This window comes from Pyxicephalus adspersus, chromosome 2 (genome assembly GCF_032062135.1).
Source record: "Pyxicephalus adspersus chromosome 2, UCB_Pads_2.0, whole genome shotgun sequence".
NCBI lineage: Eukaryota > Metazoa > Chordata > Amphibia > Anura > Pyxicephalidae > Pyxicephalus > Pyxicephalus adspersus.
Window position 1 is genome coordinate 31,622,618 of NC_092859.1, and position 20,180 is coordinate 31,642,797.

General features: G+C 38.4%; 1 protein-coding gene across 1 annotated transcript in view; it reads right to left on the reverse strand.

Annotated features, from left to right (window-relative positions):
* The window catches only part of ARHGAP8 (Rho GTPase activating protein 8), a gene marked incomplete in the record, with an annotated part of 39,847 nt that overhangs the window by 8,346 nt on the left and 11,321 nt on the right, over window positions 1–20,180 (reverse strand). Inside the window, 5 exon segments of the mRNA XM_072400285.1 lie at window positions 2,610–2,683; window positions 7,851–7,961; window positions 8,746–8,844; window positions 10,503–10,589; window positions 13,050–13,180. Coding sequence (XP_072256386.1) covers window positions 2,610–2,683; window positions 7,851–7,961; window positions 8,746–8,844; window positions 10,503–10,589; window positions 13,050–13,180 — 502 coding nt within the window.

Consider the following 20,180-nt stretch of genomic DNA (forward strand, 5'->3'; position numbering starts at 1 on the left):
AGCAATAGGGCTAGAGGATGAGAAGGCTATGATGTGTAATGGGAGAAAGGTCTGTGCTAAGGAATTAGATCTCCTGTAGTAGCCATTTTCTGGCTACCCAGATCTCAAGTATGTGGAACAACTATTTTCGAGAAAGAAAAAATATTGCAAGTAGGCATATAAAATACTTGAGCTTGGGCTTTTACCAACATTCTTTTAAGCTAGAGACAGGCTCATTTTAAACCCCAATTCAGTAACAGGGGGACTTTATTGGGCTGTTACTGCCATCTGTTACTGTAGGGAAAATTTGGAGCCCCCAGCAAAAATGTTCTTTGAATCTGGCAAATTTGTTAGTTTTAATTCCAGTAACGAGGACAGAGAAAAAGAGTGAGGACAGAGGTTCTATGTTTTTGCTATTTTCAAAACGGGTTTAAAGCCCTTTAAATTCTACCAAATGCTATTAGGAATAATAAAAACATTATTGACCTGGGTAAAAAATAAATAATGATTGAACAAACAGTATATCAACAAGGACCATATAATGATCATAACATAAAGAATGGCTCATTCACTGACATCAGCTGAAGAGGACTCCAGAAAAAGCACTTCAGGTTCGAGGATTGTGAGTCACCACAATAAACGCAGTAATTACGTATGTACACCAGCACGGCACCTTGCCACATGTAAGGACAGCATAATATGGAAGGTAAGTAAGTGCTTGGCCTTTAGGGGCCACCAGTAATAAGAACCACTTGACCACTAATTCATGATAGGATTCATATTATTCTTATATTTAACAAAATTGTATGGCAGCGTTTGTATGTGTTTATGTGCAATGTAATACTACAGCACAGGCCTAGAGTCATCTGCTTTATAGATATAGATTAGATAGATAGATAATAGATAGATAGATAATAGATAGATAATAGATAGATAGATAGATAGATAGATAGATAGATAGATAGATAATAAATGGATAGATAGATAGATAGATAGATAGATAGATAGATAGATAGATAGATAGATAGCACTGATCCTATATCTACATGAACAGAGGTTTTTGGGAAGTACTTATTATGAATAAATGACTAATCTATTCACTAAACAAATACACACCAATTAGCTAGCACTATATTTAAATATTGCCAGCTAAGGAATAATCTATCATTGTAGTGGCAGTACTTGGTCATTTAGGTTCCGTGCTTGTCATCATTGACATGGATTTCCAAGTTAGGTTTATTTGGGAATAGGTAAGGGGTACTTATTTCCCAAGGTGGGGGGTCAACTATCTGGGAGACTGCTTAATAAAATAACTTCACCAGTAGACCCCCACAATATTTTGGGGGACAGGATGTGAGAATGAAGCTCTCTAACCTGAACCCCCCAGTGTTGGGGAAAGCAGGCGGCTGGTTCAGCTATGATGGGGAACTGTATACTCTCTGCCCTCTTCTTATCTGGCCAGCAAGATTTTAGGGACCCTGGCAGCATGGGCAAAAAAAAAGGGGGGGGGGGCACACACTTGCTGTTCTACTTTTCTATGTGTAATAAAATTTAAGAGGAACAATCTTGTTTTTATTTTATATCAATAAAAATGGGAGGAAAAGGGGAAAAATGGAGGAGGGAAGGCACCTTATATAGATTGTGTAAGTACCAACCCCTTTAGGCATTATACAAGAAAATATCAGATAAACCTAAATCAGGTCTATCTAAAAAGAGGGGTCTTTTGGTTAACAATATTACCAAAATATATTTTAAAATATTAAAACGTCAAAAAAGCAAACGGTATATTGCATCTCATACATTGAGCAGACAATACCTGGAGTAGAGTCATTGGTATGCAATCATTTGAATATATATTCCATTAGAAAACAGTCATGCGAGTACATAGTTCATAAATAAGTTTAAAACAATCCCATGCAAGGTGGTCCCAGCTTCAGACCTACCAGTGACACATAATTCAGACATCTCCAAATGATAGACCACCAATAGGCACACAGAAAAGGTGGTACCAACTACTAGAATTTTCTTAAACTACTAATCACCACAAATGACTCCCAGAGATATACCGCTACTATTTTGAACAGAATTTAATCTCCAAATGCTACCTTCTTTGGGTCACATAAAATCCCCACTAGGTTCTTGCCAGACTAACTCTGTGGCAGCAAGACCATATTTTCACAGGTTGCAAACATTCTAAAATACCATAATGTTTAGTTTCTTGAAGGCAGAGAGCAATGCAGAACTTCCTATTTTGCTACTTTTGCTTCTCCTACCCCAGAATACTGATGGCCCTTCCTGTCAAAAGAACTACTCCACCCATTAATGAAAAACCCCAAATATTATGAAAGGGCTCCTAACCATAACACGTACACACACTTTCAGTTTGGAATGTTCTTGGTTACAATACTGGGTTTTCTGCAACATTAGGATTTGGAACCACTGAAGTGGTCCGGTCCAGGTCATGGATTACCCTGGCCTATGTAGACCTGTTTAAGTTAGAGTTAAATCAGGCAAATTCAAAGATCCCCTTTGCCTGTCAAAGAGGACTGTGCAGTAAATCCAGGGGAGGATTTATGTGAGTTACACTGTCACATCCACTTTAAACAATTAAATCATTTTTGAGACTTTACCTTTCACCTTCAGGTATGTAACAGTCTGTTCTATCACCAGAGGGATCAGCTCTCCTTTGTTTTTGTTCTTTAGACTGAATAAAAAAAAAATTAAAAAATAAATGATGCAGCAGAACTGAAATATTCTCCCCATTATTCCACAATGACCAGTTTATAATGAAATTATTGCTTTACCCAAATTTGGCTGCATTTACTGGTCATGGGTAAAAAGTCCTCTTCAAAGCAGACCTATAGTTGTAAAGTTATAACCACCTCGATACTTGACCCCCAAACTAAAAGGAAACCTGGAGTGATTCAAAAATATGGGGCTCTTATTACTGAACAACTTCTGAAAATGCTAATTGTCTGACTTCTTGTTCCAGGTCTAAAACTTTTGACCTTTCCATTTCAGGAAGGAGAATTGAGAAAGTACTAAACCTGCTGGACCGGAGGAACCAAGGAGCTAGCATTTTTAGAGGAAGGGTTCAGAAATTGGTCCAATGTACATGCTTCCGGAAAAAAGAAGAATAATGACAGCGTCCATCAGCAGGCATAGGATGTCTAGATGTCTACACAAAGACAAATTTTACAGGTAAGTAATGTAAGATTTAATAAATGCATATGTATATATATATATATATATATATTGATATATATATATATACTTCAGTTTCATTAGAAACTCATAGCGGTAGTACTTGACTGGTGGCCTGGAATTGGCTAATAGAGCTTCCTTTATTTATTAGAAAATCATTTTCCAGTGTCTGTTTTGAAAAAGCACAAACATTCTTTTATGCAGCTTATAAATAGTTCAGAGAAAGTAAAGATTTCATGGAACTTGGTGTAAATCTGTTTCTTCTTCCGTATCTCTGCCTCCACCTTCCTGCGATAATAATTTCTGAGTAACGATCTGTGTAGGTAGTATGGCTAGCTGGGCCACGGAATCTCACAAATTACTGTTGACCCCAAACGGGTCAATAAGCATCAGCTCATCTCTGGATGAGTAATGAGAATTGAACAGTGTGTGTCTGTAAGGACTGGGGAGATCTTGATATCTGTGCAGTGAGAGAAGGAAATCTCCATACTGGGTACATACAGAGTAATTTGATCAATGCCCAACTCCAGCCATAATATTTTTACCTTTCTGGGGGGTTAGAAATTTACTTACTGGTTTTAAATGATGTCTGTGTCCTGATTAAAATCTCTTCTCTAGAAATGGGTGAACATGTCCAAGTTCCGTGAACAAACAGTTTGAATTTGCCAAACCAAATGTTCTTTTAGAACCCCACTGAAGTCTTTGGAAAACTAAACTTCCACCTAAAGTATGCAATATTTTTGGGGTATGCTGCAAAGAACTTGAATTCTGTTTTTTCCTTTTCAGCAGAGATAAAAGATGAGCTTTAGGTTCTAGTCAACCATAGCTTTTGTAAATTCCAAAATTTAAAGCCCCTAACTTAACTTTGGTCAGCAGGGTTGCAGTGACCAATACTTGGTGCATTGTTACAAAGCTGGAAATTCTGGGTGGTGTTAATATTGGTCATGGGATGGAATGACTTTTGGCGATATTTTTTTGACTTTATCTGTTATTCAATGTAATTAAGGACTATTTCTGTATGGGACTGTGTGTGTGTCCTGTCATTTTTTTACTTTAATTCTTTGTAGAAATGGGTAAGGGGTGCTATCTGGTCACTTCCTTAATAAATGGGGTTAAACACCATCATAAGTCCTCCCCCTTCCCTAACAACCTTTATGTAGGACCAGGTAGGGTAAAGAGACCTTTGCCCCTCAGGGTCCCCTTTTCTGTATCATACAAGGACACATTTCATATTGTGTGCAAGGTGGGCACAGCAAACCTTTCCTCCTTGCAATGTACCCTTCTCATCCATGTTGAGGGGCCACCAGAGCTCATGAGATAAGATGCCTAGACTTCTAGTCATGTGAAGTAAAGATTAAAAGACATGAAGAAACTCTTTTCCTCCCTTTCAGCATGGATAATATGATCAAAGCCAAGGCTCTTGGTCATCTGACCTAAAGTCCAATGGAAGTGCGGCTGAGTATCTGAAATCTGCCTCTTACGTGACCAAACACCTAACCATTGACATGGAATTGGCTGAAGTGGATCCTAATTTCTGCAGCCAAGCTATGGGAATCAGGCAGGATAACCGATGGGTATTTTCCAAGATTATTTGAGATCTGGTTGACGTCAATGTAAGGTTGGACATACACTTCATATCCTGATTGTACAATACCCTTCAGATCCGCCAGCAAGTGTTGCATGAAGATCTAATTGGATACAGGCAGAATGGTTGGTAAAGTCAGCCTCCATATACCATACCTTTTGCAGATTGCACATTGCAACCTGGTTCTACAATTCATGTACAAGGTCAAATTAATTGTGCACTGTTCTACAAGACTCGATTATCATTCTAAGCATGTCCATCATTTATTTTTTGGTAAACTGACGTCATAAGCATACCATGTAGCTTGTCAATAATTTTATTGTCTTTAGTCCAAGTATCATTCTCCATACTCATAAGATGCAGCAGCAGAAATTACAATCATGAAAATGAAGTCATCGTGTAACTTGTAATATTCCTTCAGAGTGACAAAGCCATTTTCAATCCCCATTTCGCAAAGCAAAAGGCTTCGCCGTCCGCACAAATTCAATTTTACTTGGCAATGAATTTCTTTTATCAAGTGAATCAGTTCCCTCAAATTGCCGCCAGCGATGACACGTTCCTTCCTGTTCTAACAAGCCCTGGTAATTGGATGCTTTACACTAGTTGTTGAGAACTAATAAAGGAAGCTTGGAAATGTCTTTGGCTGACCCTTTGTTTGGAGGGATCAAGCCTTTCCGTATTTATGCCATTAGAACGACATTCAATCATGGCGAACGCTTTCATTTCTTTTTTTAAATAAATAAAGTAATTTCTCGGTGTGAGCGCGATGGAAGTGCACCCGGAGAAAGACTTGACACTGTAACACCTCGGCGATTTTCAGCGCTCTACTGATTAATTGTCAGCCTAGGAGGCCCTTGAGAGAGCTTAGCTGAAGTGTATGGGGGGCATTAAACCAAGGGATCAGGCTGACCATGATGTCTCTACAAGCTGCGGTCAATCTAACCCCCGTTTTGGCTGGATGCAGAAAAAAAAATACATTTTCAAAGGTTCCTGTTTAATGAATGAACTAATTAATTACCATAGTGTGGGAACTGGACCATTGCAATATCTTACAATCTCCCAGTCCAGTTAGTGCTACAGTGATTATGTGGTTATATATGATCATACTAGAACTGGAAGCCCAGGAGATTGCTGCTCTTCCAGCTTTTAAAGTAGAATCCTGGGCAAAATAAAAAAAATGGTGTATATGATGCAATCTGTCTCTAGCATTAACCAGGATATCTGTTATTTTTTAAATTCCTGTAATCGCAACAATGCTGTCCAATCCTTTTTAAATCATGTAGCTATGTTGTCACCCTCTGGACTGGGTGGTTTTAGATGGACATGTAGGTTTTATTGGAATCTAATAATCACTGAAACTTTCCCTGGTAGAATCTTCCAGGTCCATGTGTTTTAATGGCAGCAATTGATTCTTCTCTAGGGAATGTTTCAGACAGAGTCACTGCTCTATAAATGAACTTTTAAATAACAAAAAATTGAAGCATAACTTTAGCTACATTTTTTGGTTTGTAGCAGTTTGGCTTTGATGCAAATGTGAAGAAAAATTAAAAAAGCATAAAATAAAATAAAGAATTAAATTGATTAAAAATATTTACTGCATAGCTACCAAAATGCAATTTTTTCCTCCTTGATGGAGACAATGTGGCCAATGGAAATCTGAGCATTTATTGACTTAAGGAATTGTTCTAATTTAAAAAAATATTACTACTTTAAAATCTATAGTGATTGGCTTTACATATACATTAAGTTAGAACTGTTTCCTTTACCAGCACGGGATTGTGAGCTGTATGGGTATACAACAGTCATGGCATTCTGCTGGTGGTAAAGAAATGAACATTGTATTTATCCACTGTAGAAAATAAAGCTGACATTATTTGTTGTATGTGAAATTAGGAGGGAAGGATGGAAGTATAACTACGCCATATGTCCTGACAGATAAGGGGTGATGGCTCACTACTGAATGCAAGTCTCTGCCGCCTCTCTACATGACCTGCCTGCCTGGGGAGAGTGATAAATGAAAATGGAAAGAGCTCATTTTACATTATCCAGGAAGTGATGATCTGTTTTCTGCTCCCTAATACAAAATATGCCATTTAATACATTTTTTGTCTGTTGGATCAGACGTTCCATTTTGTTTTAGCAGCATTTGCCACCATTTTTTTATGAGCACAGTAAAAATGCACTAAAGTAACTAATTAGGTTAAATGGTGCATTAAAGTCAAACAAAACAAGTTTTGTATTCAACTATTTACTCAGTTCCAGTTCTGCCATAAACTGGTTTGGTGAACATGGTACCTGCTGGGTGACTATAACATTCATCCTGATATTATTCTTCTGCAGATGGATGGTATATAGCTAAATCTCTGTAGCTGCCAGTACCCATATCTGAATGTTCCCAACTTGGAGGCTTGTGAAAATAAAATACTTTTACCCAGATTTATCACCTAAAGAGACCCTGTCACTAACTGTTCATTTCAACATAACTTTTCTTTGAAGAGTATCAAGTATGTGCATTTAACATATTTCATGCATGTTGTTTGCCTGTAAACGTGTAGACATCCAAAAATCCTTGGCTGCTGCCATCTTTTATGTGAGCAGCCCCGAAAGGCTCAAAGTTAGCCCCGAAAGGCTTAGTATTCAATCCCCTTCACTCCTACCACAGTTGCTGCATTTAAGCCTATGTAGGGAGTTGATTGGTTGAAGAGCTGGGCCAGCATAGACGGCACCCTCCAAAAAGAGAGGTCTATACCTACGTCTATAACTATGTACACAGATCAGATGATTGTCTCCCAACCTAACAGTTGTGCAGCCCATGCAGAGTCTTGACAGCATAATATAATGGGCCTGATTTAATAAAGCTCATGAGGATACACTTTCATGAGTGAAGCTGAGTGATCAAGCAAACCTGGAATGGATTTCTTAAAGGTAATTTGCTATAGGTTTTCATTCCTGGACCAGATTCATTCCAGGTTTGCTGGATCACTCAGGTTTCCAGGTGAAATTGTATCTTCTCCAGTCTTAGAGAGCTATAATAAATCTGGTCCAATTACTCCAGAACACAATAAATATAATGGTTACTCACTACTCCAGGCTGACACCAAACTGCTGCGTAGGGAGTGGCGGTCGTGGTGGTGGCGCTTTAGTAACAGATGTAGCTTTTCCTTTATGCTGAAGACGGAGCTTCTCATCATGTCTGGAAGGCAAATTGTAAGTTGAGCATCACCATGATCTGTACTTTAGTTATCTTTGCACAGTAATGGAAATCTCTTTTTTCTAGTTGACAACAGTCGCTGATTTCTAGGGCCCTTGTTTTTGATGTTATACCCTTGGAAATGTGATACCTCTTTTTTCCAAATCTGGTTACCATTATTGTACAATCATTCTTAAAAAATTCTAGAACACAGTAACACAATATTTTCAGGATTTATAGTATGGACAGGACTACAGTCCACAGCACAGGCTGCTTCCATATATAGATTGTAAGCTCTTCGGGGCAAGTTCTTCTCCTCCTCCTGTGTCACTGTCTGTATCTGTCTGTCATTTGCAACCCCTATTTAATGTACAGTGCTGCGTAATATATTAGCACTATATAAATCTTGTTTATTAATAATAATATAATAATAATATATTTCCTGTCTTATAGGATGAAATCCTGATTTCATTAATGATCCATTAATGGGTTCCTTCTATAATCACTGATACCAGAAAAAATGAACATTCACTCCACATTTGACTTTCTTTGCTCTGTGTGCATACAGCAACGTAAGGAGTTGTGTGAATGGACAGTAATTGCTGTGGAATAAAGCCATGTCCGTGCACTTAAATTTTTTATTAGATTGTAAACCCCTCTGAGAGACCTTTAGTAACGTGAGTATGGACTGTGAAACATGTGACACTGCTGTATAATTTATTTTATATAAACAATATGTGAATATAATAAATATGTCCTTAGTGTTTTGCATTTTACCAGTACTCACTGTAACACTTCCTTTGGAATGATGAGACGATTAAAGCAAAGATGCTCTTGAAGGTCACTTAGGTGGTTCATGTAGGAAACCTTCTTGCCGAACTTGTGACTGAATAAAAAGAAAACATTTCTAATAAAGAAGACAATTTAATTTAAAACAGCCGGCACATATGGTGTTAACAAAATATATTAATATCACAAAATATAAACAAGTAAAATTTTATCTGCTTTCTTGCAATGAAAGTGAATGTGTAATTTCAGATTTCAGATCTGTGATAACACAGTGAAAAAACAACATCTCTATTTGCCTCCAGTCAGCACATGTGCATGCAGGATAATTAATTGGCTTCTTGCTAGGTATGAGCGAGCGAATTTTTAAAAATTCAGTCTCGCAGCGAATTGGGCTGTTGTGGCTTACCAAACATGTAGGCGAGAGCCGCCTTTGTATATTCGTCAGGCGAGACCAAATTTTTGGGACCTGCAAGACCAATCAGGGGAGCGGTCTAGATTGCTGTTGCAGTCCAGTACTATGTGTTCCTGGATAGAGTTTCTCTATCCAGGAACACAGTGTGAGTCTCGCTGGCTGCTCATGAATTAATGCAGCGTGGGAAAAACGCTCTGATTTTTCCCACGGCCTTGTTCATTCATAAACGCAACTTCCATGACTCGGGACTCTGAGAGGAGTATTGCGGCTGCATTTATGAATGGAGCCATGAGAATCCTCCTCTCCCCGGGCACTACAGGACTTGCCCTCATTCTTACCTGTAGTGCCTGGGGATCGCTCACTGACAGGAGGATTCCCGAGGCTGCTTTCATGAATTCATGAAAGCAGCCGCGATACTGCTCCTATAGTGATTTCTTATATTTTTGCGAAATGCCAGAGGCATTCTCGCTCATCCATACTCCTTGCTGCCCCTCCTATTCTAGCCTGAGCACTGCTATACAATCGGTTGATATCAGGTTATATCTGGGTACTTATATTAGCTGAACTTATAAAGAAAGAAATGTCACACTTAATTATTTAGGGCCCTTTAACTTTTTGTCTGGAGTTCAACTTAACCTAACTGAACTATAAAATGGTTTCTGAAGGAATAGGTGAGCGATCAGACCTGTCTAAGTTCATTCTTTAATACATCACCATAACAGCAGAGATGTCCATAGTAGAGAGGAATCTCTTGTTAATGTTATCAAACCGCACAGTATGAGATTCCTATACAGTGACCAATTTATCAGATGAGTACTTTACATCTTGTAGCCCCTACAGAACTTGTCATTTTCATCAAATCTAATTCACAGCAAGGAGAGCTGCACAAAAGATGAAAGGTAGGAACATCACGACATGGATTCACGGGGAGAGCTTATGATAACTATCACACCAAATGCTTATCACATAAAAACTTAATTGCATACAAATTCATGGAAGGCAAAAGCATGCCGCATAAGGGACTACGCGTTTTATAGTGGAAGCCTAAAATTGTGTTTTTTTACCTTCACTTTGGGTGTTGATGTTTAAAGAGAACCTGATTGTATAACTGTAGATTGTGAGCCCCTTTGAGTGACTTGACTATAGACTTTGTAATGCACTGTGTAATATATGACACTATATTATTTATCATAATAATAAAAGTTTAATCAATTTTTGGTGACGTTTAAATAAAAGCAGAGGATGGAAGCATTAGAAGGATTTTCAAGATTGTATTGCTGATTACGTAGCCATTAAGATTCTAGCAGCAATTATGAACCCACAAAATTACCATGTTCACTTACCTTATTACTGGCTTGAATATTTTCCACAGAACTTTGATGAAGTTAGTTGGATGCACAACATAAAGCGCCTTTAGATTCTTTTTGTACCTGAAGAGAGAGAAACAAGGTTCTTAAAGTGGAACTACCACTGAGAGGTCAAGAAAGCTGCCATTACTGAACTCATTCTAAATAAGGCTTATTGCAGGAATGGGAATTTGATCTTTTGGTTGAAACAGTTAACTGTGCGACAAGCTTGTGGCAATTAGCTGAACACCTGAGCTGTATATTCATTCTTGGTCTATGATTCACACATAAATGCAAAGAGAACACCAATGCTGTGTATTTTTGAATCAAGTCAGCAATGGCATCCTACATAATGTTAGTATGCTGAGTATAGGTCAAATTTATTGATAATGTCAAACCACTTTCTTTTCTTGTTTTAGACAGAGTAGGGAAAAGAGTATACAGTAGATACTGTAAAGTAAACAAATCCAAACAAAAAATGAGATACTTTTTTGAAAATACAGGAAAACACTTTGATTCAAGTATAAACCTAAGGCTCAAACTGCAGTCACTACAAAATAACAAAAACAATTTCATAAAAAAATATATCCATAGTGTAAGATTTTTTAAAATAAAAAGCAGACAAAATATAATCACATAGTCTGTATTTACTTTTTTTTTTTTTTTAAAGAATAAAGTATTTTGTACCATTGTGTTGAGTAACTTGCTGCTAAATCATCTTTTTTGGCCACCAGTAGATGGCACTGTGTCATCATGTAGCATGACAGTGACAAACTCATATCTGCAAAGGCAAGAGTTTGTAATACACTTAACACTAGAACACGGCACCATCTGCTTGTATGACCTGAGTATAGGCCAACATTCTTTTTCTAATGGTAGAAGAATATTTACTTTATATTTATTTTATTTTTATTTTATTTTTTTTCTATATGGAAGGGGTAAAAAACTCAAGTATATATAATAAAACATTTTGTTCACATGTATAGGATTGTATAAATAAATATATATTTATATTTTATAGTAAAAACAATTTATCTGAAATCACACTACTCATCCCATTTCATTGTGGTTCATGTTATCTGTCCGTGGCATCTGGCATATGTGTATATTGCTCAAATCTTTCCATCTTTATTAGCCATCTCTGAAGTTTGAGAGATACATGTAACTTTACCAGATGACAAAAGGACTACAGGGCATTGTCCTTCACATGTCCTTAGTCTAGACCGATCTCTACAAACAAATCTTTTGCAAACAAAACTTAAAAAAAGTTTTCCCTACTCAGTCCCTTCATTTCTGTTTTTATTACTCTCTCGTCGCTTTGAAGAGTGTATGCCTGACACACACAGTTCCCCTCTATGCCAACAACAGTGAAATTATTGGGGTTATTTTATCATCTGTCCCTATGAAGTCTCGGAAGGCTGTGATTTCAGCAACGCAATTGCCAGGGAAACAGACAAGCACAAAAGAGGCCATCAAAGACTTTCAGCAAAAAAATGCAGTGTTTGCTAATAGTTTTCAGCCAAATAAGATGAAAAGATTGTTTGAAGGGCCCTGTTCTGTATACATGTCACGTAGTGTATTTTCAGCCTTCTAGATAGTGATCTGCATTGTTATTACAGATGATAGTGAGCTGGTGAAAAGTGGATTTATAATGAAATTCTGTGCTACTGTAAACTCCAGAGATGATCTGACAACACATTCCTCCAATGTCCTTCCTATGAACCTAAATCTTGCTGTTCCTATTTCCTCCAGGAATGTATCCTTTTTATTTCTGATATCTTTAAATACTGCTCTGTAAATGACTACACTCCCAGAAGTAGATTCTCTTTATGATGTGGGGTCATTGGGAAGAACTGCATGCAACCTCTCTTGGCTGCTCAATCGTTTCCATAGAATAGCAATGTTTTCTAAATGGCTGCTATGCAAATCTTAAGCATTTCTTTTAAAGTTTTTGATAGGTGTTTATAGAGGATTTAGGAGAAAAGGTGCAAAAATACAGTTGTGCAAAACAACTATAATGCTAGAAAACGGATCCCTTGTTTTTACCTCCTGTAGTCACGCCAGGGTACCTAGTCGTGAACAGTATTGGCTCTGCAATTGGACTCTCTTTTTAACAAGATATTTAGTTCAATAAAGTAATGTGTATTATAAATAATTCTCTTATTTTTTTAAATATACTGTATGCTATTTCCTTTGTTTATTGTTTGTTTACCTCTCAGCTTTGCTAATGTTATGCAGCCCATTTACAACCACTGGTTATTTACATGCACTATAAATCTGTGAATGGAGAGGGTAGGTTAGATTAGGTCAGGGCAAGGTGGTAGTGGAGGGAATAACTGTACATTGCTGGAACATGATTTTATGTATTAGACAAATACACCCTTGTTAAATAAAATCTATACACATAGATTATATACATTTACAGGCAATCTTATTTACTTGTTATGCACCAACATGCATTAAGAGCATAAAATAGTTCTGCCTATTAGTCAAATAATGCACAAGCAGGCACAATGCATGCACACTTCCATACAGGCAACATACTTTCTGTCAAACGCCTTGTAGGCACTCTGCAGCCAGCTCAGACGGGGTTTATTGCGACTGTTCAGGCCATAGTGAAAGTAGACAACTGTGTAGTCATTCTCCACATACTGATCAAATGTATATTTTAGGTATCTAAAAAACAAAAAGAAGAGATGTTATTAAATACAAATCATGAAATGTTAACAGGAAAACTAAAACAATTAGGTTCATGACCGATGCTGACCGATTATTAAAGATGCAGGCTTTATATTTTTCTGACAGAAACAATGAACACGCAAGTGAAGGCTTGATGTTGGTTCCTAGCCTCAGAAAAAACTTGATCTTCAAGAGGGTGCATTATGTCTAATAAATATTTGCAGCAAAATGATGTATGGATGAGTGCACAAACAAGGTGAAAGTGCGAACTGTACAGCAAAGAAACTTCACAAAATATTGCAATCCACTGCAAAAACATCCCGAATATAGAAACACACTTACAAGAAATAATCAGGCAAATGAATAGTTTGACTGACAGTGCAAGACACTAAGGAACACTTTACGAACAATATTCAGGAAAACTGACAAATATTATATCATATTGGTAAGGAATCCAATAAAGCAACTTTTACACCCAAAATGGAACCTCTACAAAAATATTCCAAAAAGTTGCTATCTATTGGACAAAAACAGAAATACTATGGGGGTTAATTTAAGGGTTTCTAAACCCTACTAGATATACCAATTATAGAAACAGATGAAACAAAAAGATCATTAAACACAGGTCCCTAGATCTACATGCTACATTATGCAAAGTGTTCAATCTGGTCCCGAGTATTGGTTCTGGAAACAAAGCCTCATGACATCCATCCAATAAAACCATGACCAGTAAAATCTAGGGGACAGGAGGGATCGTCAGCAGCACACTGATAAAACTGTTTAACAGAATCATGAACAATTCTTAGCTTCACACAAATCATGATAAGCTCTGATATATGAAATTGACCATCATACCACAGATCACAACCTGCACATCCTCATTAAACACCACAAAATATTTGCCCATTTTGGGAACTTTAAGAAGGCCTTCTAGGCACCTAGGCCTGTTTCTCACACTAATAAAGAGAGAAGTAGGAGGGAAAATACATTATGTAATCAAAAGGCTATAAAAATAACTGTAGCATAAAGAGGAATGAGAAGAGCACACGTTACTTCTGGCAGGTCTGTGGAGTTAAACAGAAATGCAGACTAAGTCCATCTCTCTTGAACTTAGCCATCCATGACCTAACTGTACATGATAATAAATCTCCTATTGTATATAGATCACCTACTATTACTTACTTACTATTAATTAAAAATATGGTGTTCCAAACCATGACTTTAGAACATGTCAAGAGTGCTTCCTTTACAGGAGATAACTTGGCCAAAACGTTACCAATCAGGAAGCTTCAAGGTTGTAGATGTCCCAAAAGACAAGACTATCAAGAGGCAGCTGTACCGCCTTAAGCCGCGTACACACGTGCAATTTTTGTTGTTGGAAAGGATCTTTCACGATCCTTTCCAATGACAAGGGACTGCACGATGCATGAACAGTGCTGTACATACAGCACCGTTCTGCTCTATGGAGAGGGGAGGGGGACAGCGACGGAGCGGCACCCTGCTGCGCGCTCTCCCCCTTCCCTTGCATTAGGATCGGTCGTCGTTCATCGTCCGTGGATCCGCCAGGACGGTTGTTCGGACGATGGACGACACCGACTGTACACACGCCAGATTTTCGCCCGAAATCTGGCCGATGCCGATTATCGGGCGATAAAAATCTGACGTGTGTAGGCAGCTTTAGTGAGCCTGACTTATAATCCTGACACTACCATAATTTTTTCATGACAGTAAAATATGGGGTTCTCTTGTCTACCCAGAGCAACCCAAATGAGACTTCAGCCTGAATAAAAAAATCCTTTTCCATTTGGAATTCTACAAGCAGTGCTTCAAAGGTATTTGGATCACTTCCAACAATGCTTTCTGGGCTGGCCAAGATCCCCTTACCGCTTGTAGTATAGAAATGGATGCTGACACACTGGGGCTACTTACAAAATAAAAGCCCCAACTCATACCACCATAACACCTGGCCAACGAGGAGCAAGTAAAACCAACAGCCTTGCTACAACTCATCAGCCCCTTGCCCATCCAAAACTCCCAAAAAAGTGGCCTGCTAAAATCTCAACTAAAGTAAAAAATACAAAAAACAAAGTCAAAAAATAGAAAAAATTAATAAACCTGCAGAAACTAACTCACCAATATACAAAGTGGCACCATGCCTGGAGATGTTACAAGACCCCAAAGACAGACAAACCCTAAGCTTGTACAGACTGAACACCCACAGCCTGATAATGCAGTAATAATGGTACAAGTAAACCTACAAATCCTAAACTCTAAGGACATATTTCTATTAATTTTATATTATTATTTACCATATCATGCCATAATAATGTCATAGGACTTATCACTTACAATCCAAATGTATTTGATTCTGCAAGGAGAGAGGGACGATAGAGAGAGACTCAACAAATGTGAATATGAAATAGCAATATAAAAATATGGAGGAGCAGAAAAGTAAAATGGGATAACCTACCCACAAACTATTATATATATATATTGCAATAATTTAGAGTGTACTCAGTAGAAATACTTAATGGTTCCTCTTTAACCTAACTGATAAAATCTTTTGGAATGTTTTATTCCAATCTCTTAAATAATATAGCCTATAAAAATCTACTAATGAAGTAGACAGTTTGTTGCCTGTAGCCCCTGTACAAGTTATTACAAGTTGCCCTTAATTGACATGATATCTGATGTCTCTCCAAACATACTTATTAGACGCGTCATTACCAGATGGAAACTGTAACTTCTAAGAAAATCAAGTTTTTTTTTTTAAACACCGTTCAGTCATTAGTTGTCAATTCCCTCGTGTTCAATTTGCAGAAAACAGGTTAAGACAGCAGGAATTTCAAACGCTGAAAATCTCGCAGAGAACATTTCTGTCAATAGACTGCAATGTGACATTTTAGTAACATAGAAGTCACTGGGGCAAATGGGTTTTATACCTCGAGCCTCAGGCTATAATGTAAAGCAGATTCAGCCTTTCCCAGAAAAGCCAGAACTCATAAACTTCTATTTGACCTGCAGGTCGATTTTTTTTAGAATTAAATATGAACTGCACATTAAGAATATTTATTGAATAGAAACGAGAAAGTCAGGATTTTTTATAAATGAGAAATTCCCTCGGTGCGGCAGATAAGATGAGTAAATTCATTTACGTGGACGAGTTAGCTCTGAGTTATTTCATGCAAAGTAATAAATTGTGAAAGGTGTATTTCTATTCAGAGTTATTGGTAAATGTATTCATTTTTATGTTTTGTTTGTACTTCGGCTGCCACATAGAGTGCTGTCAGAGGGGCTTCAAGCCCCTGTCATTATACTCATTTCAACACAGATCTTCACATAAGAATATATGTGCATTTAATCTATATATTTTACATGGTATTCATTATTATTATTATTATTATTATTAAACAGGGTTTATATAGCACCAACATATTACGCACCGCTGTACATTAAATAGGGGTTGCAAATGACAGACTAATACAGACGATGATACAGGAGGAGAAGTCCCTGCCCCGAAGAGCTTACAGTCTAGTAGATCTGTAAATACCTTTGTTGTGTATACATGCAAAGGCCCTGAGACTTCTTCTAGGTGCCACCATCTTAGATGTGATGTCAGCAGCCCCAGCAAACACTGGGATATAAAGTGACACTCTGTAGTATTCTCCTATATTCCTAATTTGTTTTTATATTGGATATGGTAGGAGATGAATAAATCCCCTTTAAACATTGTTTTTGCTATGTCCAATTGGGTTGACATTGTCTTTATTATTTCTCAGAGACACGACAGAAAGTGGTAAGAGAAGCCTGGAAAGATATCCACATATTTATATTCTGGTGATAACTCTATATACACTGTGCGTTATGTATTCATCCCCCCAGCATTTGTACTGTTTTTCCATAACACAACCTGGAATGAAAGCACCATTTAATTTACACATGACTACCACTAATAACCCCCCACCCCCATGTCAATTGTTTGCAGAGCAATCTTTTGCTGCTTACAACTGGAAATCTCCCCATTAGATTAGCATATTCAGCCATTGTGATTCCTGTCTATTTCTGACTCCTTCAGGCTAGATGAGATGCATTAGTGTACAACAATCTTCAAGGCATGCTACAGATTCACCAGTATTTTTAGGGTTACTTGGGCTGCTGGAAATCTTTCTGGCTGATTGAAATAGGCTTTTTTATTATTATTATTATTATTATTAATAATAATAATAATAATAATAATAATAATAAACAGGAATTATATAGTGCCAACATAATATGCAGCACTATACATTAAATAGGGGTTGCAAATGACAGACAAATACAAACAGTGACACAGGAGGAGGAGAGGACCCTGCCCTGAAGAATTAGCCCGTATCATCCATTTTTCCTTCATTTGTGACCAGTTTTCCTGTCCCCGCCAATAAAAGAACATACCCCTAGCATGATGCTGCTACTAATATTCTTTAATATTAATACTAATAATAATTTAATATTAATACTAATATTCAGGGAGGGCCTAGAGCCTGTGAGAGAGGAGCTAGGTGTGGGCCAACATGACTGTGGGGGCAAGGCCAAAGGTCAGGTGATGGTGTGATGGGGAAGCTCAGGCATTAATAGTGTATGATTGGCTATTAATAGGAGAATGGGTGGGGTTATGCAAGGATATAAAAGAATAGGGGGCATAACAGTTGTGTCAGGAATTGATGACATTGCTGCATCAGTCGGTTGTGAGATCGACTTGGTTGGGATACCTGTCAGTATGGAGGGATTGGTGTCAATTTTGCGGTGAGTTTGATAATAGCCAGTCTGCGGCTGTATGTCTTTGGTGTTATGTTTTATTTGTAAATTGACTGACAAAGGTATTTCGGTGTCGGTTTTAAATAAAAAGATGTCAGGTTTGGCATTTTGGTTCAAATGTTGGGCTGTTCCTGATGTGACTAAATCTTTTGTGGTACGTCAGGTGTTAAAAGGCTATCAGAAGGGGAGAGTAGTCACGTATAGGAAGCGGCCTGTTTCCTATGCTTTGTTGTTGGAGCTGGTGGGTCAATTGGGTGCAATTAATTTTTTGGCCTATGAGGTGACGCTGTTTAGGACAGCTTTTGTCTTGGCATTTTTTGGCGCCTTCCGGATTGGGGAATTGGTGGGTGCAGCTGGATTGGTGAGTGGTGGCATTCAGTTGGGTGATGTGGATTTAAATTATAATATGGTCAGGATTTTTATCCGAGGGTCTAAGACGGATATGTCTAAGGACAAGGGTTCCATGTGCATTTGGGAAGGGTTTTACATAACTCGGCATGCCCTGTGGAAGCGGTGGGTTCCTTTTTGAAAATTAGGACTGCCATTGGGGGTTCTTTCTTAGTGCATGCTAACGGACAACGACTGACTAGGTTTCAATTCTTGGCGGTTTTTCATAAATCTTTGGGTGGAAAGGGCTTAGTGGAATGTGAATATGCATCGCTTTTTTTTTCGGATTGGGGCCGCCACAGAGGCAGCCAGGTAGGGATTGGGGAGGATGCTATTAAGCGGTTTGGCAGGTGGGAATTCAGGTGTTACCAGCTATATGTGCAGCCTCATTTAATGGAATCTTTGTGATATGGGTGAGAATGAGGGTATAGGGGTGGGGGGGGGGAGTTTCTGTATGCACACTAGTTGGTACATTATGTTTTCTGTTTGTTTGAGAACGGAGCTGTGTATGATCTGGATCATGGGCCACTCATATGTATGGGGGGCCAGGAGAGCAGAAGTCAGGGCTGAAGGTTCGACAGTTAGGAGTGCCATGAGAGGAGGGCATACTGTGATTGATTGGGGTCCCTTGTATGTTGTGGTGCAGAGTGTTGCCTGAGATCCACAAGTTCGCTCCATTGGAACGGTTATTCATGCTGAGGGCAATGATTTGGGGATTAGAGACGGAACCTATCCGTGACATAAAGTGGGATTTCCTGTGCTTGCATATGGCTTTTCCAGAGCTTCTAGTGGTGTGCTCAGAAATAGTTGCTAGAACACATTGGCGATGGGCTCGGTCAGTGGTTCGTTTGAATAAAGCGAGAGCAAAAGTAAATAGGGAAGTAAGTAGATTTATTGCTAGAAATGAGGATATTGTAGTTAGGCACAGGCATTTGGAAGTTGATTACCAGCAGTTTTTACAAGGGGATGGCATTCATTTGAACGCAATAGGGAATGATCTTTGGTTTCTTAGCTTGCAGGAGGGGATTCAACAGGCCCTGTGGGTTTGAAGGGGCACACAAGGGTAAGGTGTTACCCTTGTGGCACTATGGGGGTGTGAGGTCCTCGAGAGGAAGTGTGTTGGGTAGCTGTGTGGTAAAAAGTGATGGAGTGTGGAGAGTCATCTGTGGTATGGGGTCTCCAAGTTTGTGTAACGTGGCTGTTGAGGGGTTAATAGCAGGAGTTATGCGTCATTGATGTAGTTCCCGAGGCGGTGGAGTGGCACCTGGGAGCAGTTGGTATGAAAGGGGTTAAGGATAGTCGAGGACCTGCCACCTGACTATGGGGATGTCTGCTTGTTATTTATTGCTGGAATTTATTGTTGGTAACAAAATGTTATAAAATATGTTTTAAACAAGTTGTAAGTTAATAAACGTCCGGAAGGCCAATTTTCACCATGCCCGCAGGTGTTGTGGTTTTTTAAGGGGTAATTGGGGGTGGGGGAAAAGATGGGTAAGTAAGTAGGGGATGTCTCGGGATGGCTCTTCCATGCAACAGTCATGGGGGAATTGTGTTTTCAGGGTGATTGGAAGAGTTGGGTCTGCACCATACAAAATTTCAAAATTTCATCTGACTAAAGAACATTTTTCCATTCACTTGGGGAGTTTATCCATGCCTTTAGGGAAACTCAAACTGTATTCTTTTTTTCCCTTAACTATGGCTTTTTTCTGGCCAGTCTTCCATAAACTCATGCCCTGTGGTATGTACGGCTTAAAGTAATTCTATAGACCTAGATTGTAAGCTCTCCGGGGCAGGGTCCTCTCCTCCTCCTGTGTC